The sequence below is a fragment of the Fukomys damarensis genome, unplaced genomic scaffold, assembly GCF_012274545.1.
Source record: "Fukomys damarensis isolate Sample0158 unplaced genomic scaffold, DMR_v1.0_HiC HiC_scaffold_28, whole genome shotgun sequence".
Taxonomy (NCBI): domain Eukaryota; kingdom Metazoa; phylum Chordata; class Mammalia; order Rodentia; family Bathyergidae; genus Fukomys; species Fukomys damarensis.
The window spans coordinates 41849988-41876566 of record NW_022900940.1 but is presented as its reverse complement, the minus strand read 5'-3'; the positions used below and the strand labels follow the sequence as shown (position 1 = coordinate 41876566).

Sequence of the window (26579 nt, the reverse complement as noted above, 5' to 3'; positions counted from 1 at the left end):
TCAGTCTTTAAAATACTAGCGAATTTAGATTTCAATCGAATACAATTTGTAACAAGCAAAAACATTATTTTGGAATATATTCTATTAATAATCCTTGCTATTTTCTTGTGTTTCATTTTTTTCCAAGAGAAAATTTTAAAGTCAGAATTAGCATCCTACCACGCAGACTTCAATGAATAATTCTTGGTGTCATGTTAGTTTCTTTGTAAAACTAAATCCCTTTTAACCAGCACCATTATCGTATTCCCATCCACTTTTGAGATACATCTTTTCAGGCTTTTTTTTTTTTTTTTTTTTTTTTTTTTTTCTTGGTACCGGGGATCAAACTCGGGACCTTGCACTTGTGAGGCAGGCAGCAGAACCACTGAGCTAAATCCCCAGCCCATCTTTTCAGACTTTAACACACATAAACACACCATCCTAAAAATGGACGAATTACTAAAATTTTTCTGTGAGACTACAGCTTGAGCATCCCTAAACACAAAATCCAAAATTTGATGGATTTCAATGCATTTCAAATTAGGGATGTTCAACTTGTTAAGTCTATGGAAATAGTCCAATATCTAAAAAAAAAAAAGCAAAACCTCAAACATTTCTGGTCCCAAGCATTTTGGATAAAGGATAGTCATGTATCTATATCTTAAAAGGGGGATATGCCTTGTTTTGTAGCCTCCAATTTTCACTAAACATTTTTTATTTCCTTTGTTGCTGTCTACATTTACTTTTAACTACCCGTATACTGTCCCGTCCTATGACTATGACATTTTATCTACACCTCCAACTGGTTATTTAGGGTACCTGGATATTCAGTTAGTAGTCTCATCAATCAATCCTGATACAATAAAGTCATTTTAAGCATATCAATTGTATGTCATTTAAGGTCCATGCTATATCACTTAATTTGCTTAGGAACAATGAATATTTGCTTAGGAACAATGTGACTTACTAGAATAATATTTTAGTATCCACAAGTAGTGAGTCTATAATGTTTGCAGGTAGTGTGCTTTAGGGAGAAAAAAAAGAATGGATGTATTTGTGATCTTGCACTATGTCTGTTTACCTGTCAGTGAAGAACAAGACCTGTCCTATTTAGAGTGCTGTGATACAAGTAAAACTACAAGTTACTACGAAGAAGTAACTACTATACAAAGTAGAAATATTGTTTTACAAAATGTATCTTAAAAAAACAACCAGGCCTGTAATCCTAACACTTGGCAAGTTGAGGCAAGAGGATTTCTATGAGTTGAAGGCCAGCCTGGAATGCAGAGCAAGAACCTGTCTCAAAAACAAACAAAAACTACAAAACAATCTACTTCTAAAAGTAAACATAATGATTACACAGACCCTGCTGTAAAACCTGTACATTAGGGTTAAAAGGCAGGAGCAATGAAATTCTGCCATATTGTAAATTTCCAGGGTAGACTTTTTTTTTCATTAGTAGCACTGAAAAAATCCTGTTGGCATGGGTGTGTTATACTTCAGTTTTTAAAGGTTTGAGGCGTATCTCACTGTTCTGCACACTGATAATTTAACACACACACACACGAACCTGAAAAGCCATCTGACATTTCCATGCTGGAAATACATGTACAGTTTAACCTACTATGCACCAGGCCGACTCCGAAACCTAGAAATATCAACTGGTGAAGCTCAGTGCCTGCCCGCAGCACAGTGTCAAGGGAAAGAATGCCATATTTTCCTACGAATAAACAGACTTCAGTCCCTCTTGATCTCATCTTGCTACTCTGCCCATTACTTTTCAAGGCCATCTTGAAAGACTACCAACAACTGTTTTCTTTACAGCAGTCTCTTTGTGACTAGGGACTGAACCTGAGGCTTTGCACTGAGCTACATTCCTGGCCCTTTTTATTTTTAATTCTGAGTCAGGGCCTAACTTGTTAAGTTGCTCAGATTGGTTTAAACTCCCAGTCTTCCTTCCTCAGCTTCCTTCCCCAGATTCCTAGACTGCTATGGTCACAGGTGTGCACCACACCCGGCTCACAGTTCCCACCTGAGCCTATTCTTGCCGAGGTCAGCAGTCTCCTGTCCCACCTAATCGTATCTGACCTCTCAAACAGCAACACATGCAGCTGCCCACTTTCTTTCCTCATGAAATATTTTCTTTGCTTGGGTTACGTCAACCTCACACTGTTTTACAGGTATTCTGTTCAAAATTTTTCGCAGTACTTGTTACTTTGCTCAGCCTTGAGACCTGAGAATTTAAAAGATCAGGTCCCGAGTATTCCACTCTATCTGCAACTCTCTTCTAAAAGATTACATGGTCTTGTTTTCAAACGCCATTTATATGCCCACAACCCCTTAATCTGTACCTCCAGTCTTAACTTTACCTCGGAAGGTTACTCAAAACTCCAGCCGCCTACTGGCATCTTCATCTGGACACCTAATGAGTGTCTCAAACCTAACAAGCCAAAAGTTACCTTTTGTTTTACTCCACAACAAATCTGCTCACTCCCCCAACTCTCACCCACCTAGTTAGCAACCTTTCTATTGCTCAAGCCAAAAATTCTGGGACCATCTTTGATTCTTTGCCCTCTACGTAACTAAGGGCCTGACAATCCTACTGAACCCTAATCTGCCCACTCCTCATCTCTACTCCTACCAGCCCAAATTCAAACCACCATCAATCCTCACATAAAGTCCCAATCGGCTTTTCTGCTGCTGGTCCTGACTTCCTCCAATATAACTTTCTTTCTTTCTCCTTTCCTTTCCTTTCCTTTCCCTTTCCCCTTTCCTTTCCCCTTTCCTTTTTCCTTTCCTTTCCTTTCCCCTTTCCTTTCCTTTTTCCTTTCCTTTCCTTTCTCTCTCCCTCCCTCCCTCCCTCTCTCTCTCTTTCTTTCTTTCTTTACTTATTGGTTTTTTTGAGACAGGGTCTCACGATGTAGTTGAGACTGACCTGGAACTCACTATGTAGCCCAGGCTGGTCTCGAATTTCCAGCGATCCTCCTGCCTCAGCCTCCCGAGTCCTGGGATTACAGGTGTGCACCACCACATCCAGCTTGTAACTTTTTTAAATGTTCTCTTTTGGGCCAGGGATTTAGCTCAGTGGTACTGCCCCTGCCTTGCAAGTGCAAGGTCCTGAGTTTGATTCCCAGTACCAAAAAATAAAGTTCTCTTCAAAAGGGTGAGCATGTCATTTCCTGCTTAAGACACCCCAAATCCTTTTCTGTTGCTCACAGAACCTCATGATCTGACCCCTGCATACCTATCTGACCTCTTCTGAGGCCACACTGATCCTAGTTTTGTTCCTGTCCTTACATCACACCAATCCTATCATATTAGTCCTCTCTCTCACTTTGCAGGACCCAGTCATTTCCGTCATTCAGAATTCCTATGATCCTTCCTCAAAGAGAAACTTCATGACCATTCAACAAATCACCAACCAGTTACTAACACATCCTGTTTTACATTTTACACACAGATACACCTCATTGTGTGTGCATGCACCATGTTTGTTGTCTGTTTTCTCAATGAGAATACATGCTCCATGAAAGCAAGGTCCTGGTTTGTTCACCATTACCCATAGCCTTAATTCCTATCACTTAATTTTTTTTCTAAATGTGAAAGCAAAATGGTTTCATATTGTAAGTGCAATGTCTCAGGGACCCTATGCAGAGAAGGATGATCACTCAAGATGAGACTGAGGCTGGTGCGTGACCATATTCCTCAAGCAGAAGGTGAAAGAAGCATGAGAGTGAACAGCAGAGAGACTCTTGACAGATGCCGGGGAAAGGAGTGGCAGCAAGTTACCTTGCTGAGGGTACTACGAAAGGCTGAGGAAAGAAATACAGGGTGACAGACAGATTAAGGCCAGAACATACAAAGCCTTATACACCATGCTGAGGAGCTTGTGTTTTTACTCCAGAGCCCACAGAAAACTGCAAAATATCTTTGGTCAAGAAAAAGACATAAGTATGAGGAATAAAAGTCTGTTAGCAATAGGAAAAAAGACAGTAATCCCACCATAGTTGGCACACACTTGAAATCCAAGCTATTTGGGAGGCTGAGGCAGGAAGATTGCTGGGCAATTTAGTGAGTCCTTGTATCAAAACCAAATAAATGAGGGCCGGGGATTTAGCTCAGAGGTTCCACCACCTGCCTCACAAGCGCAAGGTCCCGAGTTCGATCCCTGATAGCAAAAAAACAACACAACCAAACGGATGGGAATGTAGCTCAGTGGTAAAGTGCTTGCCTAACATGAGCAAGTCCCTAAGTTTCAATCCTCTGTATTTTACCAAAAAAACCAAAAAAACAGAAATCCCAAATTCCTGGAGCCTAAATTAAAAGCAAATCAAAATATAACCACCCATCTGTTTGAATGGCTTTTATCTATCAGCATAATTATTAACTTCTGCATATGATCTACAATTTTTTTTTCATATAAAATGTTTTAATGTTCACTTGGCTAGTAAGCATACCTGGGTAATAAACTTTTTTCCCATCAGTCTTGTATACAACCATTGTGATAAATTCTCGATTATTTGCAAAGTCATCCTAAAAATACAAAGAATCCAAAGGAGTTAAGAAAATGGACTCAAAATGCTCTTAATATTAAAAAAATATATATGACCATTTCTTTCAGGTGCTTAGTGCTACAAAGCAGTTTTTAGTTTTAAAAACATTTCAAAAGATAACTATAACATGAAATATTAAGATTCTGAGGTAACAGGATTATAGTTAGCCTGTTTAGAATCAGATCTAATGAGTCAACATTTTCAACCCCCTTCTAGCATATTTTAATATTTATAAGGTCCAACATGTATTATCAACCTCCATATCCTCAATGAAAAGCATAAACTCCTTCATATTTTTCTTTAGAAGATTTCTGGACATTTTAAGAGTGTAATTATGTCAATTTCCTTAGAGGAAAACTATTTATCTGAGAATACATTATTTTCAGGGAACTTATATAAATGAAATAGGCTGGCAATCAAATTATATATCTACTGGTCTATATTTAAAAGAATTTCTCTGCAGCATTAGAAGAGTATCAGTACCTTGTCTGTTATGTGTCTACTAAGCAAAACCCAAACTGCAGCGCCCCCTTGTGGACACTGCACCTCCAGTTTGTACTGGGGGTTGTTGGCCAGGCTATAGGCATCTTTCACAGGTCCTTGCTTAGCATCCCAAGTACTAAAAGATAAAGTCAACAAAGAAGGTCGTGATTAAATTTCTTGCAGAGCTAACATAGAAAACTAATTTTAAAAGGGCTGTGTTTCAAGTACAATTAAGCTATCAGGTTTTTGGTTTTGTTTTATTCTTTTAAAAATGTTTACTATAACCAAGAAATACAAAATGAAAGTAACTATTACAAGACAGTCATCTACGGCCAGGAGGGAAAAAAAAGAAGGAATGCTAGTCCTAACTTAACCATTACGTTTCAAATTTAAAGTGGAAAATATACAGCACATTCTCTGATATGTGTAAAAATTTACCTGTGAATACACGTTGATTCTTTAAAAAGACCTGGATTCCAGCTCAAATAAATCACATCATAATACTGGCAGAGATCATCCCAGGAAATCCAAAATATTCCTGGAAATTAAGTTTTTGGTTAATCTAAAAATTTTTAATAAATTACTTAAATCAGTTAAATACATTACACCTAGTTAAAACATGTTATTTATTTGACAAATGGTACGACAATTACAAAGACATATTTACCATTATCTATTTTCTGAGCTGTTCGGGGATCAAAGTTTAAATTTTTTTGCAACTCTGGAGTCCAGTTTTTTACATCATTTTCACTGTATCTCCCCTTCCAACGTAAATGACTCCAAGGATTTTTCAACTGGATAAATCGAAGTCCCTACATATTAAAAAAAAATGACATCAACTTATATCACTGGTCATTTTGGCTCTCATGTAGTCTTTTCTTTCACAATCCCATAAATAATTTTTAATTTTGCCCCAAAAGGCTTTAGCTCATGCTATTCCTCTTTCCTGAAAATCTCTCTCATCTCTGAGTCACCCCTGAAGCAATGGAAAACTCAGGAGTCAGAATAAAATAGGGCCAAATTCCGGCTCTATTAGTTTATGGGCTTTGGGTGGGCCACTTAGACTCTACACATTTATACGTGCATATGTAAAAATGAGAATCGTGATGTCTTCCTCAAAGATTAAAGGAGGTGACATACACAAACTCTTAGTAATTTCCTCCTTTTAACTACTGTTTCTCCTCTAACTTTTATAGCACTGACAATATGTAACACACTAATTTAAAACGAAGAATACTTTATCTTATATTGTTTCCTACTTGTACGTAAGTCTTAATGAGATCATAAACTCTTTGAAATGGTAACATTATCATCCTTTTTCAGAATTCTTCAGTGTCAATGTTATGGTAAATTGTTTTAAAATACCAGCTTTGTGTCTACAAAATTGATTTCACTGGCAAAAATTTAAAAGCTGGTAATTCCAAAAGAACATTTCTTACTTCAAGCAGTCCACTTGGGAAACTGTATAATTATGTCCTACATCAAATTGAGGGGTATTTTTTTTTTAAATCCACATTTCTGTTATTTCAAATGATAGCAAATTGTGGTCTGAAGTAAATGTGATTTCCTAAAGGTAAACTCAGTTTTCTCAGGCCATATTCCCTAGAAGCATCAACAATATAATTATTTTCTCAATTTTTTCTATAGCACCTGTGCCTCACCACATTATCAGTCAATAAATATTTCACTCTTAACTCCTCCTCATAAAACCAAGCTCTATGTGAGCAGGAAATGTCCCTTATTTCACAACTCTACCACTTCTGCTAGGCTTTTCAGAGAAAGGTCCCAGGCACCAGGGGAGGCTAAAGCAGGCAGATCAAGAGTTCAAGACCACCCTGGGCATGCTAGGGCTGAAGATGTAGCTCAGGTAAAGGCCTTGGACTCAACCTGTAATATTACCCCCGCAAAAAAAAATGCTCAGGAAATTCTTCAAATATACTCAGTAAAAGAATAAAAAAATACTGGAAAAATAAGTCAAATTTTAACATATATAAAGAGGTTTTAGGGAAAGAACTGTGACCATACAAAGAGCTCACATAAACAAGAGAAAATTAGAGTCTACATCTTATGAGATACTTGCTCAAGATGGGTAATACCGTCTGGGGTCAAAGATTTTCATAACATTACAATGTGAATGTGAGCATTAACAGTGAAGAAACCTATCACTAGACCAACTTCATGTGTACATGCTCTAAAAAAAGTCTCAATCTTTACAGAATCACTGAAGAATTGACACTGTGTAACTAATGCTACCATTTTTTAACTAGAAAGGCCATTATTTGAAATTCTTACATTACTGGCATCCAGCAATTTTTCAATGTTTTGTCTTTAAATCAGACCACAGATTCCTATTATTGTCATAAATGTGTCATTTAGTTTCCTTTTGGTTTTCATGTTTGTTTTAGTTTTGAGACAGGGTGCTGCTATGAAGTTCAAGCTGGTCTCAAACTCACTATGTGGACCAGGCTGGCCCTGAGTTTGTGGTGATCCTCCTGCCTCAGCCTCTCAAGTGCTGGGATTACAGGTGTACACCACCATACCTGGCCAATTTCCTTTTGAACAATCAGAACAATCTTATTTAAAATAAATTATATCATCACAGAAATTTTCTTCAAATTCAAGCCTGCTCTCCTATTGCCTGTTTCATTAGCTAAACTTAAAGCACTTGCTATTATCTCATTATCGGTCACATTCACCAATAGCTACTTCACAGGATGTTCTAACAACAAACATACATGGTACTGAACATTAACAACGTATTTATTACACTCTGACTGGTGTTTGTAGTAAATTACAATTCTAAACATAAACCTGTCACATTAGTTTCTCACATACTTTTATATTCTTTGCTTTCAGTACCCAACTGTCATGCCACTTTTTAAGAAAACACGGTATGGTTGCAGCTGTAATACTGACTAGGCTAACCGAGAAACTGTCTTAAGACTGTCGGTTTTAAAATGTTGAAGCAGGTCTCTACTGCCTTCACAATTCATATACAGGCATGTGCTGCATAAAAATGTTTAATGACTGTTTACATGAGAGCGCTCGCATTAAAATGGAATTAAAAAATCCCAGTTGCCTAGTGATGGCACAGTCACCATAATGTTCAACAGTGCATACTCATGCGTTATAACTAAGCAAAGAGGTTTCTGTTAGAATTGTAATTTGCCACAAGCAACCAAAATGTCGTAACTCATTATTGTTCAGTACTATATATTTTTTCTTTTATTGTGATGCTGGTATGAACAAAGCTACTGTGCTGCACAGTACATCATACATGATAATGACTGCTACTGGTTTATATACTGTATTTTATCATTTTATAGTACACTCACTCAATTTTTTTACCAAGTTCATCATAAAACAATCTGCCACATTAGGCCAGCAGGAGATGTACACATCTCACATGACTGCATCACTTTTCTCTTCTGAGTTAATCTCCTGCTGTTCTGTTCATCATAGCCCGTGGAGAGTGGGCTCTACAACACGCATGCACACACACATGGACAATACAGCCTAAGTGTACAGCTGGCTGAACCATCTTTGTGCAAAGACGCTCTCTAATGTTTGTATGAAAACAAAATCAACTAAGTACAAATTTCTAAGATTGTATCATTAAATGAGCTATAACTGTAGTTCTGTGTTCCACATTAAAAAAAAGGCTAGGGGGCCAGGGATTTAGCTCAGTGGTACCTGCCTTACAAGCGCAAGGACCCGAGTTTGATTCCCAGTACCAAAAAAACAAACAAACAAACAAAAAAGAACCCACTTAGGGCTTGGAATTTAGCTAAGAGGTGCTGTCACCAGTCTCACAAGTGCAAGGTCCTGAGCTCGATCCCTGGTACCACCAAAAAAGGGGCAAATATACAGGGGTCCCATTACTGCTGACTGATCACTACTTTGTTCTATTATAAAGGACTCTCAATACTTGTACTTTTCTAATCCATACAACCGATCAGTTTTTCAGTTAAAAATAACAACCTGCAAAGTACTGCAGTCACACATACCAACACCACAGCCCAAGCACAGGCTGAGAAAGGGTCTCAAAGGCTGACTGCATGCCAACACTCCAGGAAAGAGAAGCATGTGCTCTCACACAGCCACAGGATGTGTCTTCTGTTAATGCTCTTCCATTAACAGACATCTACCTACCTCTCCTCCTTCCACAAGTATTTACACAGTACCTACACTGCTACAATGCTTCCAAGGGACTGACTCAAACACCAATACAGCCTGGAAGCATGGGAGCTGTGTATTCACCTCAACCCTACTTTTATAGAAAGGAGAAAGGTCCAACAGTGATTCTGTTCTGCCGTCAGTATGTGAGAACACCGTCCACGGTGCTGTCACCGTCATTATGCTCGCCATCTTTTAATTTCATAATTTACAATGGCAGAGATCAAACTGTCTAGTACAGCAGATGCAGTGGTTTTAAAAATTCCACCAAGACTGTGATTTGTCAGTATTCAAAAGTCTGAAAATCACTTTCAATTCTTGTGATGTCTTCACAAAATAAGAGAAAAAGGCACAACCTTGAACTCTCTAATATCCAAAACGGCATATGCGTGTGTGGGAACCAGGCCCCACTTCTCTCCTTCAGCCTCGGTCATCATTCCAGTTGACGCCGTGATGAGGACATCCCCTTTGTGAAATCTGGTGATCCCAAAGAGAAGTAAGTAAGGGAAAAGCCTTAAAAATGCAGACCACATCATCTTTCTGTCCCATGAAGCATATGCAAATTCCCACAAATCTAACTTCTTTTCAAAAATGAGCTTTTTCTAACACCCCTGAAGAACTTTCTTTCTTTTTGGTACCGGGGATGAAACTCAAAACCTTGCACTTGTGGAGGCAGGCACGGTACCATTGAGCTACATCCCTGGCCCCTGAAGAGCTTTCAACAAGAAAATATTTTTAATTCACAGGATATCCAATAAATTATCATCTTTCCTTTTTTACCCCAAAAACTTAGTTCTCAAGCAGAAACCTATCGAAAAGAAACACAAATGCTATATTTTTAGTTTACAAATAAGGATGACGTGAAATACCAATGTACTTCCCCAAAAAAGATAATCATTTCATCAAATCACTAAGCTTTCTAGTTTTGCTACTGAATATGTACTACTGTTTGGACAGTTTTCCAGTCCCTACATATGCTTATCCACCTAAAGCTTAAGTTCTTCAAAGTGTCTTTTCCCACCTCCTCACTTACTAAGTACAAAGCAGTTTTTCCATACTACATATTCTGGATTCAAATGTTTTGGATTATGTGTAACCATCACTAAAAATAATGGAAGGTTATGAAGCACATAGTCTATTTTAAAGATAATATCCTTAATAACAAAAAGTGACAGCTTCTGCGGTATCTATTCTAAGTAAGACATGATGGTTTTTTTGGTGATACCGGGGATCAAACTCAGGACCTTGCACTTGAGAGGCAGGCCGTGACACCACTGAGCTAAATCCCCGGCCTCAAGATATGATGATTTTAAACAGCCTCTTTTACTATCAAAGAAAGAAAAAAGAAAAGAAAAAACTGTTTACCGTTGATAAAGCATTCTGAAAGAATTATCCTTACTGAAAGTCTGACTATCCGAATGCATAGCAATCCTTTCTGGTATCCACCCAGTCAATGCATGAAGATCAATATTCTGCAACATAAACACATGTCAGGGCTCTCAGTGTTATTTTCAAGTTCTTAGATTAAATCTTCAGGGTGGCTATTAAATCACTGATTTCACATAATGATTTTATAGGAATAAACCAGAAGACAAGTCAAAATTTTTTTGCTCATTCTGAATACAAGAGAATTGCTTTACTGGTAAATATGATAAAGACTCAATATATCTAACAGAAAAAAACTGCTTTGATGATAAACTACCACTGAGTCCTTACAATATGATAATCACTTTTAATATTTTACATATATTCCCTATATTCCCTTTCTTTCAGCTGCAGTGGGTAAATTAACAGGCAATGGATTAAAAAGCTAAACCAACAATGTACAGGCTAGGAAGAAAAATCACTTCCTATAGCGTAAGATCCTGAAGACTGAAGGAGGCCTGGTATTAGGCACGGAAACTAATCAGGTATGAATGATGGAGGATTTGCATATAGTACTTCACTGACTCTGTACAAACCCTGGGAGGTGGATATTACCCTTATATTACAGGCACACAAGCTGAGAAAGGTAAACACCTTTTTTAAGGCCGCTGGCTGGTCAATGCCAAATTCAGGGTCATGTTAAGTAGTTTGCCTCATGCAACGAAAGGATACTGGCATGGAGAGCTCAGTTTTACAGGTTACATTAAAGCTGCACAAAACAACTTGAACCTGGATTTACAAATCAAAATACACATTACATCTTTTGTTCTGAACAGGTTGCTCTGGAAAGGTACACCACAGTTACATGGCTCTGTATCTCAACATAAAAGCAGATACATACATTTTAGAGGTTTCTTGGACAAAGAATCACACAATATACTACCCTTACACAAGAAAATATGTATTCCCATAATAAGGGGACTAGTCAATATTTCTCAAGGGCTGATAATCTTTCTTTACCCATAAACAAAACCAGTAGTAGTATCTATTATAACTTTCAAGTTTAATATACTTTATATTAGCATAAGTCAGTGTCTGCATCATACCTCCTATTACTTACTGAGTTGGATCCTGGGAAATCATAGCCTCCCATCACTTTCATGTATGCTTTTTCTATGAGAGACACCCACAGTTCACTTTTATTGTTGGAGTAAGAACACAGCAGTTCTCCCTTATGATCAACAGGTAACTGGTCATCAATTATCACCTGAAGAAAGAAAACATTAATTTCTTTAGGTGAAAGAGTATCTTAAAATCTTGTCAAGGGAAAAAAACAAAACACCTTTCATACTGATAAAAAAGCCTAATAGCCTATTATGATGACAGTTTTGTGCTTCTAGAATCTGATCAATTATAAAAGGTTCATCATTTTAATATGATGCCTTTATTCAGTCTTACAAGCTAACCTGTCAGGTGAGCCACTGGCTACATATTAACTAGCATCAAAATTATTAGACATTCTAGAATATATTTAAAATAATTACCAAAGGGCCTCACTATTAAGATCAATATGTCGTTTTAATCCAAACCTAAAGACTCATGCTATAAAGTTGTAAAAGTAGAACACTATAGCTAAGAAATACATTTAAACAACAGAGGAGCTGGGCATAGTGTGCACGCCTGTTATCCTAGCACTCAGGAGACTGAGGCAGGAGAACTGCTGCAAGTTCAAGGCCAACCTGGGCTACACAGTTAGTACAAGATCAGGCTGAACTGCATAGCAAGACCCTGTCTCAAAAACAAACAAACAAACAAAAACCAAATAAACAACACAGGATACAAGTACCAGAAAGATATGGATATACCTTATATTAAAAATTATTTGGAAGACATAGAAACAAGAATTTTTGACCTAAGATTACACAGATTCTACATTTTGAAAGATTCTTCAAACAAGAAGTTATTTAAGAAATAGTTCAGGAAAAAATACTCTCAAAGTTTTTGTTTAGTTTTTAAGTACTCAGCTAGAGTGGCTCTCAAAGGATGTGCCCAGACATTGGCAGCAGCAGCATCATGGACTTGTTAGAAATGCAAATTTTCAAGGTCCTGAGTTGATCCCCAGTACCAAAAAAAAAAATTCAAATTTTGGTCTTATCTCAGAACCTTCAGAATCAGAAACTCTGATGGTGGGGAGCCTAGCAATCTATGCTTTAGTAAGTCCTCCTGATGATTCTGTGTGCCCTAAAGCTGGCGTATTCCTGAGCGACAGAGCAATGATTTTCGGACTGGAATCACCAAGGGAGCTTGTTAAAATGAAGATTTTGATTCAGTAGGTCCAGGGGGAAGCCTGAAATTCTGCAGTTCTAACCAACTCTCATGTGATGCTGAGCATGATGTGGGACCTGGGTGGCAGTGGATGGTGCTAAAGCATCCTAACCAGGCAAGACCCTCAGATATCAGAGTACTCAAATTAAAGAAGTGTAACTTAAGACCAGGCATATATTTCACAAAGGAACTAATTTTAAAGGTTTCTTACATCTCAGGACATAACCACATACAAACTCTCCTGACCTAACGGACTTAGTATATCTGATTTCCTTTTAATCAAAAGTATTAAGATCAGACTAAAATTTATTTTAAACATTAGCTGTTCGTAGTTCAAAATTGCCTATTAGAACTTGTCATAGATTTTATTTTCAATTACTAACATAAACTGATATTGGTAGTACAGTGTATAAGATCACAGAGTCAAAGTCAACTGAACTGTAACACAGATACCATGTAATTGCACTCAGGACTCAAAAGTGGAGAAGGGAAGAGAGAGAGGTAGTGGTAAAGGGGAGACAATATTCACCTTTCTGGGGACACCATTGAGGTGAAGTTTTACCATATACTTTCCACACGGATTGTACTCCGGTTCACCATCCTTATTCTGAGGATAAATTATGCTTTTGTAAGGAAAATAAATATTGAAATACTAACATTAATATCCAAAATCAACTACAATACAGGAGATATTTTAACATGTCATTCATTTATGCTACTGTATGCAATTTCATAAAAATAAACAAGATTTTCCTACTGTAGACAGACGAAGATTTCACCTTCAAAGTGCTTGTTTACTATAATTAGGAAAGTATTCTGAGATCACAAATAGGGCATACATTTCACAACATTCTAAATACTGCTCAATTTTCAATTATATACTTTAATAAATTACCTACTATGTGGATTATTTTAAGCTGGTTAAAATAATCTTACCCTTGACCATAAGAAATGAAGACCATTTAAACTAATCAATCACAACGAAGGCACTAAGCAAAACCCTGCTTATATATTATATATATTACAAATGTGTGTATATTTTATATATATTATATATTGTATAATCAGATACTTATAAAAAGTCTGTATCAATTTTCTGTTAAATTAATTTGCATCACATTAAGCACACTGAACATTATTTTTACATGGGAAATAGATGAAATTTAAGACTAGTTCATCTTTGTACTCTCAGGAATTAATACATAAAAACCAGACAAGAAAAGCTGAATGAAAAATGATGCTTAATTTTTACATTCTATTACTTAAACTAATATAACTCTTGAAAAATGAAAAAAGTATTTCAGAGACGTTTCAATATATTCTAAAGCAGTTCTAGCAAACAGAAATATACACCATTTTATATTTTCCAATAACCACATTAAACTTAAAACTAATCTGAATATATTTTATTTCTTACTTCAACATATAATCAATGCAAATATTAGAGGTATTTCCTGTGCCATTTTCAAAATCTCATGTGCAGTATACACTTGCAGCCCCTCTTAATTAATATTAACCCATTTTAAGTGCTCAATAGCCATATTATGTTACTATAAATATGATGGGGTTTTACTTGATTTAAAAAAAAATTCCATGTGTTAATTACATGCACATGTTCTTACCACATTAGCGCATCTTTCCACAGTAGTAAGTCATCTGCTTAACTTCTACAGAAGAGCCAGAACAGTCTATGATATGCTCTCCCCATTTGTACACAGATAAAGCCTAAGTTCTTAAATTTCCAGTTAAGAGATAAGTACATGAAAAAGGCTGAAGAGACAAGTCAAAACTTTACCTGGTAATCAACTTTTTATTAAACCGTCTCTCATAAGCTGCGCTGATAGCCAACGATGCCACAAAGGAACAATCTGATACTATTGTCTGCCAATAAGAACAGAGTATTCATATATTCCTTCATTCGCGTAATTTCAACATTAGCCAACATTTACGCATTGCATCTATCATCTGATTTTTTATGCTAAATATCTTGACTGTTGTTTAATAATAAAGAGAAATGCCGGCCCGCTGACTCACATGTTTTGTTCAAACCCTAGAAAAATCAAGCATTTCAGTAATGTTAATTTATAATTGGATATTTAAATAACTAAATCTTTTTATATTTCCTTTATCAAAAGTGAAATTCAGATTTTCAAGTTTTCATCTACAAAAACCTGTGACAGCTCAAAACAGGTATATAAAGCATGACTGAAAAGTGGAGTTTAAATTTTAAAAATTTGTTACAGTATAAAACACATCGCCATTACTCCTCAAAGAATTTCCCCTTGCTTCAAACACATTATCCCATGGCACTTGCCACTTTCTGAAGCAGTTTTGGAAGTCCTCTTTTGTGAGTGTCTGGTGTGAAAACTTGCATGTTGCTGAGTGCTGGCCAGTGGAAAGGCAGGCTCATGAAAACATTATATTATGCCCCACAGCTGCACAATCTTCTAGTCGGTCACTGGTCATATATGAGTGAGCTCCTGGGAGCAGACCAGTGGGGCCCTGTGGGACTTCTATCTTTAGCCTTCTCCCAGCCTTGTCCCTGTAGGGGTCACCGTGAGGCTCTTACTCATCTCCTGGAGGAGTCAGGGCAGTGGTAGTAGACCTATGGCACCCATGCCACATTTGGCTATTCATCACTGAAAGCTCTAAATTATTCACGATCACTGCTCTAGGGCTTTTGAAACATTTCTTAAAAGTGGGACCTGCACACCTCCCACCCTAAGTCTCTGCAGGAGGAAATGGAAAAATGGTTATGCACCAGAAAAGGAAATTCTGAAGGAGAAACCCAAGTAGGCTGTAAATTCACTGGATTCCAAATGGTTCTGACCTTTTATGAACCACCAGTAATATCTGGGAGTGGGAAACCAACAGTCTACTGAGGAAAGACAATATGCTTCCATGATTCCTCCCTGGATGGCAGCAGTGAGCACCACCCACTTCTGTTCAGGCCAGGACCAGCACTAGCACAGGGGCTAAGCCTGTGCTTAGCACTCTGCTAAGGAGAGCATCAACATCTCTGGACTTCTGGAAATGAGAACTGCGAAACACAGGGATGGGCCGGGGATTTAGCTCAGTGTTCTGCTGCCCGCCTCACCTCGCAAGCACAAGGTCCTAAATTCAATCCCCCATACCAAAAAAAAAAAACAAAAAAAAAGCACAGGCAGCATCTTGGAAGCTGCGGGGGGACAGAGAGGGGTGGATTTCCAAGGCATCCATGAACCATGGCAATGAACACATACTAGGAGCCATACTCACCTTGGACCATAGTTCTTACTCTTGCCCCCAAGAGGATTTGATAGGTGCTAGACCCATACCCTTGTAGGAGGGCCTCTGGTGTTCTGCTTGGATTTATCCCCAGATGGTATCAGAGGCTAAAAACAGTGCTCAGGGCTGGGGATTTAGCTCAGTGGTGCCACCACCTGCCTCACAAGTGCAAAATCCCAAATTCAATCTCCACTACCAAAAAACACAACTCAGTGAGTGATCCACCAGAGATAGAATTCTCTCAGGCATGGTACTGACCGATCCTGTGGAGCATCAGCATATTATTTCTATCGCAGGCAGGGGTACCAAGGCCCAGGTGCAGGGTGGCATTGGCTGGCTGCCTACCACAGCCTCCCACCTGAGGACAGCTCCTGATAAGCCCCAGGACCTGTGGGGTCCTCACTCAGCTGGACCCAGGACAGGGGCTCTGCACCTCCTCTTCACTACATTTACATAAGGGTCAGGCGAGAGAGGACAAGGGTGGACAAAGAAAAGTGGAGACATCAGCACTCAGCAGTCCTTGTGGAGGGACCAGCAGAAAGTGTTCACTCCCCCGTCAGGCATCTTGGGAATCAGGCAGGACCCACAGCATACTTGCTGTAGCCTTGGGGAAGTGTGCAGAGGCAGGTGCCTACCACCCGACTTCTGCCCCAGGAGATCAGCTGATGGACTCTGCTGCTGGCTGCTTAATGGAGAGATCCTTCAAAACGAACAGATTAAAAGGACTTTTTATAAAGTGTTCAAAAACAAAACAACAAAATCATTGCACTGTGTCCTCATCCACCTTATTCAGTGGATTTGGATCCATGTACTTCTGGCTCTCCTTAGTCAAAATAACCTTTTATAAAGGGAAGTGTTATGAATCTCTTCAGGATACTAAGGCAGCCATGACAGTGCAACTAAAGACACAAAAGACTTCAGAAAATGGCAAGAAAGCTGGGATAAGTATGTTCAAAGAGAGACAATTATTTTTGAGAGAGATTAACAGCAAAATGTCTTTTATTGTAATACATTTTAAGAAATTTAAACATTCACCATCATTTCTGGTCACACTGCACACAATTATTTCAAATCTTAGGTTAAAATGTGCAGAACGAGTAATTTTTCCAATTACTTTTATGTACCTGGATATATAAAAGCCTAACGAAAAACTCAAATCCATATTCAAATTTCCTTAAAATGCTAATTTTAATATAGGATTTTACAAAATAAATGTTTACCTGCTTTATGCTAAAACTGGACACAGTATATATCATTGTAGGATTGCTGGTGAGGTCTTCTGGTCGTACCCACTTGGAAAATGTAGTTTTTTGTTTGGGTGATAGTGGTAGCTTTCCCCATCTATCACTAAGGGAATAATTAAAATTAAAATAAGATTAATTTCAGAACCTGACTTAAAGTCAGAATTAAGTTTCCCACATATAGCTATACTTACAACTTTCGAAAATAATTTCCTGGTCAAATCTGGCTCTTTACACCCAAGCCTTGAATCCACTCAACCTCACCATCCTCCCCAATTAAAAAAAAAAAAAAAAAAAAAAATGTATATATAAATACCAACACAGCACAACCCAAATCCATTTAGTTTTAAGAATATATATAATTTAAAAGTTTAATTTAGCATGCTAATGTTTAAGAAATTCAGCAATAAAGCTGAGCATGGTGGTGCACACTTGTAATCCCAGCACTCAGAACACTGAGGCAGGAGGATCACTGTGAGCTCAAGGCCAGCCTGAACTACATAACAAGAAAAAAAAAAAGAAATTCAGTAATAAAAGCAGAGCCATTAACAATAGCACAGGGTGATTCATTCAAAGGACCCAGGAAGCTACAGATCCTTACTTCTGCTCTTGGGTGCTGTGCAAGGCATTAAGGGGTAGCTAGCTTACTAAGTATTAACTGTGCACCAGGCATCACATTAAAGTGCTTTGCATGAACTATCCACTTAAATGCACAAAACAACTCTATAAAATTAAGTATTTTTTGAAAAGTCATAAAGTGATTAAATAACTTGGGAAGGTTATACAGCTAAGAAGGAGGACTGGCCCTTGAATCTAGGTTTTTGGCTCCAAAACCACTCTGTGTTCTATTTCTCTAAAACTGACATATAGTACTAGATTTAAAAAAAAAAAAAAAAAATCTACCTTTCCTCAAAATTTCTAGAGCAAGGGCAGCAAATCTTTGGATTTCAGAAGATTCAGGGATGATGTAAATGATATGCAAACTAAAGCAAATACAACTTTTTACTTTTCAAAAAATGCTGACAGATACTAGGAGAAAGAGAATTTTGTGATCAAACTCCTGGCTAAAGTATTAGTTTCTTTACTGCAGGACCAGCTACCCTTTTAATTAGCTATCATTGTTTGCAAATCGTACATCATTTCTCAAACTGACTCTGATAACCATTTCACAGAAGCTCGAGTGTTTCGGGTCAGGCTGACTATAAACAGTTCACTGGAATCAGGGAAGTTTAAATTAACTTGCCACATGAACCAGAAATTCAAGGTTCCCTTTTCCTCATTCTCCCATCCCAAGATTCCTTAACATCTGTTCTCAAATCACCAATGAATAAACTCAATGTTTAAATTCAATGTCTTCTCTTAGAACTTTAAAAATATTCAAAATATTTTATAAATATGTTCCTTTCTTCTTTTTTGTAGTACTGGGGATCGAACTTGGGTCCTTGTACTTGCAAGGTAGGTGGTGGGTGGCACCACTGAACTAAATCCCTGACCCTACTTTATAAATATGTTAATGGTTTAAAAATGCAAGAATAAAAAAATTCTTAAAAATCAATCTCTCTAACCAAAGACAACTTTCACAAATTCTGAATCCTTTTCCTGTCAATCTGATAGCTAAATTTTTTTTTAAAAAATTATTGTTGGGCCAGAGACCTAGCTCAGTGGCAACAGGCCCTGCCTGAGTTCGATCCCCAGTTCCGCAAAAAAAAAATATTGTTCTCAGCCTGGCGTGATGGCGCACGCCTGTAATCGCAGCACTGGGGAGGCTGAGGCAGGAGGATCACCATGAGTTCGAGACCATCCTAGGCTACACAGTGAGTTCCAGGTCAGTCTCAACTACACAATGAGACCCTGTCTCAAAAAAACAAAAATAAAAAAAAAAATTATTATCGTATCGTAATACAACCTAGATAACAAGGGAAATTCTTGCCATTAACAGAGTAGTTTTAAATGTATTTTTTATGAAGTGTCTTCAAATTTAATTAGTTCAGTAGGTATTTATTAAGTACCTACTATACAGCAGGTAACTGGTACAGATGGGGTACAACTCAGTTAAAAAGACATGGACATGGTCTCTGTCCTTCTAAAGTTTATAATCCCCTGGAAGATAGGCAGTAAGCAAGTAATTGCAACACAAAATAAAAACAAAAAATATGAAAAATTCCAATTATGAGGTAGTTTGTACAGTTCCATAGTTTACATTTCCAATTATATTTATGAGCATTTTCTCATGTTGAATTCCCTGAAAACTTGATTGTTCATAAATATATATTCTTATGGGCGCATGGGTGGTTTAGTGGTAGAATTCTCGCCTGCCATAAATACATATTCTTCCTGCGGACACTCTATTATATACCCATTAAAAATACAATTTATCTAACTTGTTATACAATAATTAAAACTATTAAATTTAAATATGTTTGGACATGTCCATTCAAGAACATACCAGAAGATATGGTTTAAACTGGGCAAAATGGTGCACACCCATAATCCCAGAACTCAGGAGGCTGAGGCAGGAGGGTCACCACGAGTTCAAGGCCAGCCTGGGCTACCCAGTGAATTCAAGGCCAGCCTGGACTACACAGCGAGGCCCTGCCTCAAAACAAAACTGATTTACCTTCACTATTACAACACTGATGAGTATCTTTATGTAAACCTTCGAGTACATCTCTAAATACCTTGGTCTCCTGAAGTGAAATGGTTAAAATATAAAACTTTCTTAGCCAGAGATTTAGCTCAGTGGTGCCACTGTCTGCCTTGCAAGTGCAAGGTCCTGAGAATAGATAGCTAGGATGAAGCTTGAGGTAAACTCCCTAACTACAAAGAATTGTTATGTCTCGGTTAAAGTTAACTGTCTTGTTACTGTAATTTGTACTTGGGTAACATGAACTGAGGAAACAAAATGTAACCACCTGAATGAGATCATGGCTTTAAAACCTTTACATAAAAGGGGAGCTGCAACACAATAGGAGGTGGATCACTGGCACTGTCTTTTTGAATGCGTCGACCTTTTTCTGACAAAACAAAATTTTTATTTCACTTCCATTCAGTTCTTCTCCATGTGTGTGTCACCTGCCAATTCCTTCTGCAACAATATATGGGGATCCAAGTTCAAGACCAGCTTGGGCAATTTAGTGAGACTCTGCCTCAAGATTTAAAAAAAAAAAAAGGCTGAAGAGGGAGATGGAGGATGTAGCTCAATTCAACGGCCTTGGGTTTAATCCCCAGTGAAAGACAGGCAAAGTCAGGATATGGCAGGGTCACAGAAGAAGGGAGGGTGGGAGAGGGAAACGGGTGTGAGAGTGAGTGACAGAGAGTGACAAAAAAATAAGAGAGACACTGGAAAATGAAAGCAGCCCTCTTATTCTTTATAGGGCCTTTTATCTCTATGTACACACTCAAAATAATTTTTTTTTCCTATACCAGAGAATGAACTCGGGACCTCACTGAAGCTATATTCCCAGACCTTTCTATTTTGATATAGAGTCACACTAGTTACACAGGCTACCCTCAAACTTGTAATCTTCCTGTGTCAGCCTCCCAAGTAGCTGGGATTATAGCATGTGCCACTGTGCCCACCATTGCTGTATTACTCAACACCATTTCTTCCTATGCATGTATAAATACATTAGAAGCTTAAAAACTGACATTATTATATAAAAAATTTTCTATTTTTTGAAATCTCAATATTGTGAGCACTTTTTCCTACCTTTTGAAAGACATTTCATTTACACAGCACAATATATGACTGAGTGGATGTGCCTTTTTTTCCCCAGTATTTTGAGTAGAGTTTCACTCTACAGACCAGGCTGACTTGAAGTATGTAGTCCATGCTGGTCCCAAACTCACGATCCTCTGCCTCACCATCGAGTGCTGGGATCAAAGGCATGAGCTGCCACACACAGCTGCATATACCATTACTGAATCGTTACCATACTCCTGGATATTTAATTTCAGTAACTTTTCTTTTTTTTGGTACAGGGAGTTGAACTCAGGGCCTCACACTTGCCATGCAGGTGCTGTATCACTGAGCTACATTCCCCGCCCTCAGTAACTTTGTTGTAACAGATGCCTTCATATGAATGCTCTTACTACACATACCTCTGAATACTGATTTCCTTGGAATGATTAGAAGTTTATAGAGTTCTGAACCAAACAGTATTTTTAAGGCTATGGCTCTTTATCACCTTTTATAAACAACTTTCTTGAACTGGATCTCAGTAAACAAAGATACTGTCATTATTTTCCATTTTTCTGTCCCATTCCTGTACTGGCTTGTGGCTCTGCTGTAATTCAAACACTGATTGGACAAATATTTACTAAGTACTTACTTTATGCCAGTCACTGTATCAGGCACTGAGTATAATGTAAGGCAAAAAGTCTATGTGAGCCTAGGATCAGACAAATAAAGTGTTCTCACTATGTTATCCCACCTCTCCCATAAGTATACCTGTCTCTCAGTTTTTTGTTACATTTTAATTTTATTAAAGCTATGAATTGAACTTCTGAGTATTGAAAAATTACAGAAAAACTTAAAAGTTAGATCTTGAAAATAAAAAATCACAATAGTACTTACTTACCAGAAAGGCATTGGATAAGCAAAACGTTCCCTCAGATCAACACTCATGAAAGGAACATATTCTATACCGTTTATTTTTGAAGTCGTCCTATAAAACATGAGAAAAAAACATTCCAAGGTAAATATTCAAGTCTATCTTAATAACCAATCTTAAACTCTTCAAAATTTACATGACAAGGTATAGTACTGTATTAAACCAATAACCTCATGTTATTAAAATGGATAAAATTTTCACAAAATTGAGTATCGGGAAATAAATGATGTACTAATGTCCAATAAAAGTATACTTTTTAACACTAATATCCTTCACAACAAAACTCTAGTCTCAAGACAAACCTATTCCAGAGGTAATGAAAGTGCCTTTTGTGTAACTTACCAGGACACAACATCTTAAGCCCAAAGGGACAAATCAATTGTTTAGTTATTTGGAATTTTAAAACATGAAATTTGCAATTCTGAAAAATGTTTTGCATATTTTGCAATACATGGGAATATGAAACAGGTTGAAGGAAAAAGTGCCAAAGATCTCAGCTATGGTCTGTTGACAAATTTAAGAAATGAGGTTTGTGGTAGCTTTGCATATTTTCTCATTTTGTATGTCTATTTTATTTTGGAGTAGCTACAGGATACCTGCACAATTTAGTCTTCAGGCAATGTTGCTACGTGAATTAGGAACAGATACAATGACTTTAGGACAGTGTATAGCCTCGATTTGAAAAGAGGATGAGAACTTTTTATTTGTATGAATGGTAGGTAGAAATACACAGTTGTTGTGGTATAGAATTTCCAATGTGTGTCAGGAGCATACAGATGCTTGAAGAATCACAATGCTGTATTTTATTTAGTGTCACTCAGCTCCAAAACTATCCTTTGTCTTATTTTGTGTTGTGTTGGTTTATAAGCAATTTTTCCTAGACAAAGGGAACCAGATTAGGAGGAACAGAATTTAAATCTTCAACAGGAAAGAAAGATGCTGTTAGATGGTTGCAAACTATAAAGAAGCCCTCTGAGCTCAATTTTAGGAAAATTAAAAATGAGCACCTACATGACTTGCATAGTTCTAAGCAAGTACTTACACAATTCTACTCCTATCTACACTGGTCCAGAAGACAAAAGAATTTCTACAGTAATATGCTTCCAATTTTTAATATCCCCGGAAGCTACTTTCACACAGAAAAGGGGTCTTTGTGTTCTGTAAAGAGCCAGATAGCACACAGTTTATGTTTCGCAGTAAGGTTTCTGTCACAGATTCTTCTGTTTTCATTTTCTTTTTAAAAACCCTTTAAAGAAGTGAGAAATTATTCATAGCTCAATACTTCAGTTCTGTTTGCTGGTCTAGACTGCAATTTCAAGTTAACAAGATGTTCCCATTAGGGCTCTGGTTACAAAGTTACACAGATTACTCATGGTGCCTCTTAGCTCTGTTATGCTCCTTAACATTCAGATATCAACTCTGCAGAATGCCAGGTTTTACAGAAGAACATTAAGTCTAGTAAAAAATGCTAATACTAAAATATATTAGAAAGAAATTATAACCCTATATTTCAAAGTGACTATATGATGTTATTACTTCTGGTTACCTAATAATGCTTTTTTAATAAAGATGTGAATACAATTCAGTAAATCTAATGAGAATACAATTACCTGCAATGATTAAGTCAACAAGATTCATTATAATTAATCATAAATGGATTTACCTGAGCACTTCTATTTCTTCTACTGTGTATCTCTGTCCTTGTGCATCACATGACTGTGGATTTATAAATGGCTGAAGCTTTTCAGGGAAAGAATTAGCTCCTAGTGGAAAATGTGTTTTCACTGGAGGTGGCTTTGGTTTAGTATTTGTTGACTTGACTTTGCAGAATGGCTTTGTCAAAGGCTCACTCAATGCTTCTGCTCTGTAACACAGGCACAGAAAAACAGTACTAGTTTTTCCTTTCACATTTAAACTTTTTTTTTCCCCTTTTGGAAGTACTGGAGATTGAACCCAGGACCTCTGCACTGATCGACATCCCCCAGACCATTTTTTGTTTTGCCCAAACTTGACTGGAACTTATAATTCTCTTGCCTTAACCTCCCACAATGCTGGGATTATAGGCACACACCACTATGCCCAGCTATAATTTTTTAGGAAACAAAGTTCGCTTCAAGAACTAGTCGGCCATCCTAATGGAAAATTAGTACATAAAATTCTTACACACTAGTCAATACCTCATTACTTTAGCTATTCCCAAAGGTAAATATTTTTGCAAATAATACTCTAGTGACATTACTTGAACACTTCTTGTATGTCAGATACTGTACAAAGCAAGTAGCACGCCAAGAATGTGTATAACAATTCCTACTCTTATGGTGCTCATGATGTTATAGAGAAAGATGACTGCATTAAAATGATGCCAGGATAGATGTGGATGAATACGTGAAAGAAATTACAGACTTAATGACTGGAGAAGAGAGTAAGGGAAGGTTGCTTGAACTGAGGCTGAAGCCACAGAATTCACCTGGGGAATGAGCAAGCAGTCTTACATACAGAGAACATGCATGTGAGATAATTTCCAAGGAATGGATATAGACCTGTGAAAAGCACAACTGAGAAGCAGCAGATGAGAGGACAGGAAGGCAGGATGGATTATGGAAGGCCCCGATTCTTAACCTGAGGTCTATATATGAGCTTCAGGGGTTTTGTGAACATTTTGAAATTATATGCAAAAAGTTATTTATGTACATTTTTCTAGGAGAGTAATCTACAGCTTTTAATAGATCCTCAAAGGTATTCATTATGACAGCCCTCTGCTTAGATGCACTGGGGAATACTGGATGGGTAAACTACACAGGCAACAAAAGTCACCTGCGATTCTTATGAAAAAAGTCAAGCTAGAGAAGACAACTGAGTGCAAAGTCTTCATAAATTGGGGAATCTTCACAAATTTGGGGAAACGAACTAACAGTCGACATTGGTGATAAAAGGAAGAATGACATTCCTCAATATATAAGAAACGCTGAGGGCTATACAGCTATCTAGTCAGAGCCTCAAAAAGAGATAATTTTAGTAATTCATGTTATAGATATAAATGCAATTTCCACCTTTTCTTCATCTACACTTCAAGAGATATGGCTCTCTTATACAAATCCATTCATTCTTTGAATAAATACCCACGGTCATTTATTACACATCAGGGGTTCTGCTACATGCTTGGCTACAACACTAAACAAACTGGCAACGTTCTATCTTCACAGAGCTTACATTTGGGGATGCGGGTCGAAAGGAACAAAAAGAACAAATACAAGTCGTATGTCTTTGAAAGTGGAAAGAGCTATGGGAAAGCATAGTAGAAGAGACTAAGCAAGACAAAAATGCTAGAGGAATTCTAAGCAGAACAGTATGGCAGACCTCAATGCAAAGTTGACACCAACTCGAGGGGAAAGAGGTACACATCATGTGTGATTTGGGGAATGTGTGAGGAAGCAGGATGATTCTCAGTCTCTCTACTTTCTGCAGCAGATCTGGACGCATTTCTAAAGGTTCTCCTCTCTGAAATCTGCTATACAACATAAGAAAATTCATCCATTTCAAATACCAGTCATTTCTGTTCTCTACTAGCAAAAACTAAAAAATTTCTTGATTGATTGGCTGTTTCTTGAGGTTAAAGCAAGAAACTAAAAAGAGAAGGTAAATCCACTCCAAAGAAGACAGACTCCTAGATCTAGTTTAAAGATGAAGGTTTGTTACCATGACCTGTCCCATACACTAAGATAAATCTGTTATGTCACAAGTAACAATACATGCCATCCATCAGTTAGCACTTGAGTGACCAAAACTCACCTATCTAGTGCTTGTCGAGCCAACTGTTTCAGTTTATTTTGCAGGGTTTTATCAGCAGTTTCAGAAGACTTAAGAGAAAGAAAGAAACAAACATCCTAAAACATAATCGTTTTTTAATTTGCTTGACACATGATATTTCTATGCAAAGAATTTACAATGTACATTATACTACTTGAAATTATGAATGAACTGAATGAATAAAAAGGACATTTTGCTTTCGACTCATTTAAAACATCACTGAAAATACTGAGTGATTTTTTTTATTTAAAAAAAAAATACTGAATGAGGCTGAGACAGGAGGATTGCAAGTTCAAGGTCAGGCTGGGTCACCTGGTAAGACCCTGTTTCAAAATAAAAACTAAAATACAAAAAGTGCTGGGAATACAGCTTGGTTCTTCCTGGGTTCAATGCCCATTTTGGGGGATGAGGGGGGCTGACACTACGAATAACCGACCTAGGAACACTCAGGCGCTACCATTCCACTTGTATGCCCGCCAGGTGCCTGCTCTTAAACACCAGGCACTCTGAACTAAAGAGGCGCTTGAGGGAGCAGTGAAAGCCTCCTGTACACTTTACGTTACAAGTAATAAAGCTCTTCCCAACTAATGTTGTATGATACTGAAACAAGTTTATGCCAAATTCATAATTTGTAATGGCAAATTCTTTCTGCAGTAGTTAATTTTAGCTATTAGTTAACAAGCAGGTTAAAAATTAGTACCTGTAACTTAAAAAGCAATTGCTTACTGATTCAACAGAGACAGATTTTTTTTTTTTTTTTTTTTTTTTTT

At 37.4% G+C, this 26579-nt stretch overlaps 1 protein-coding gene across 2 annotated transcripts in view; it reads right to left on the bottom strand.

Annotated features, from left to right (window-relative positions):
* Capn7 (calpain 7) overlaps window positions 1-26579 on the bottom strand; it is a 37835-nt gene that overhangs the window by 4336 nt on the left and 6920 nt on the right. The window contains exons 3-15 of one of the 2 annotated variants that reach the window (XM_010643111.3): window positions 25792-25859; window positions 23666-23866; window positions 21970-22056; window positions 17369-17495; window positions 14677-14762; window positions 13411-13504; window positions 11677-11823; window positions 10557-10663; window positions 9548-9668; window positions 5683-5827; window positions 5454-5553; window positions 5016-5151; window positions 4437-4512 (exon numbers count right to left, since the gene is read on the bottom strand). In XM_010643111.3, the coding sequence (XP_010641413.1) occupies window positions 4437-4512; window positions 5016-5151; window positions 5454-5553; window positions 5683-5827; window positions 9548-9668; window positions 10557-10663; window positions 11677-11823; window positions 13411-13504; window positions 14677-14762; window positions 17369-17495; window positions 21970-22056; window positions 23666-23866; window positions 25792-25859 (1495 nt within the window). The remainder of the gene's footprint in view (window positions 1-4436; window positions 4513-5015; window positions 5152-5453; window positions 5554-5682; window positions 5828-9547; window positions 9669-10556; window positions 10664-11676; window positions 11824-13410; window positions 13505-14676; window positions 14763-17368; window positions 17496-21969; window positions 22057-23665; window positions 23867-25791; window positions 25860-26579) is intronic. The other variant, XM_033756950.1, reaches the window with a different exon arrangement.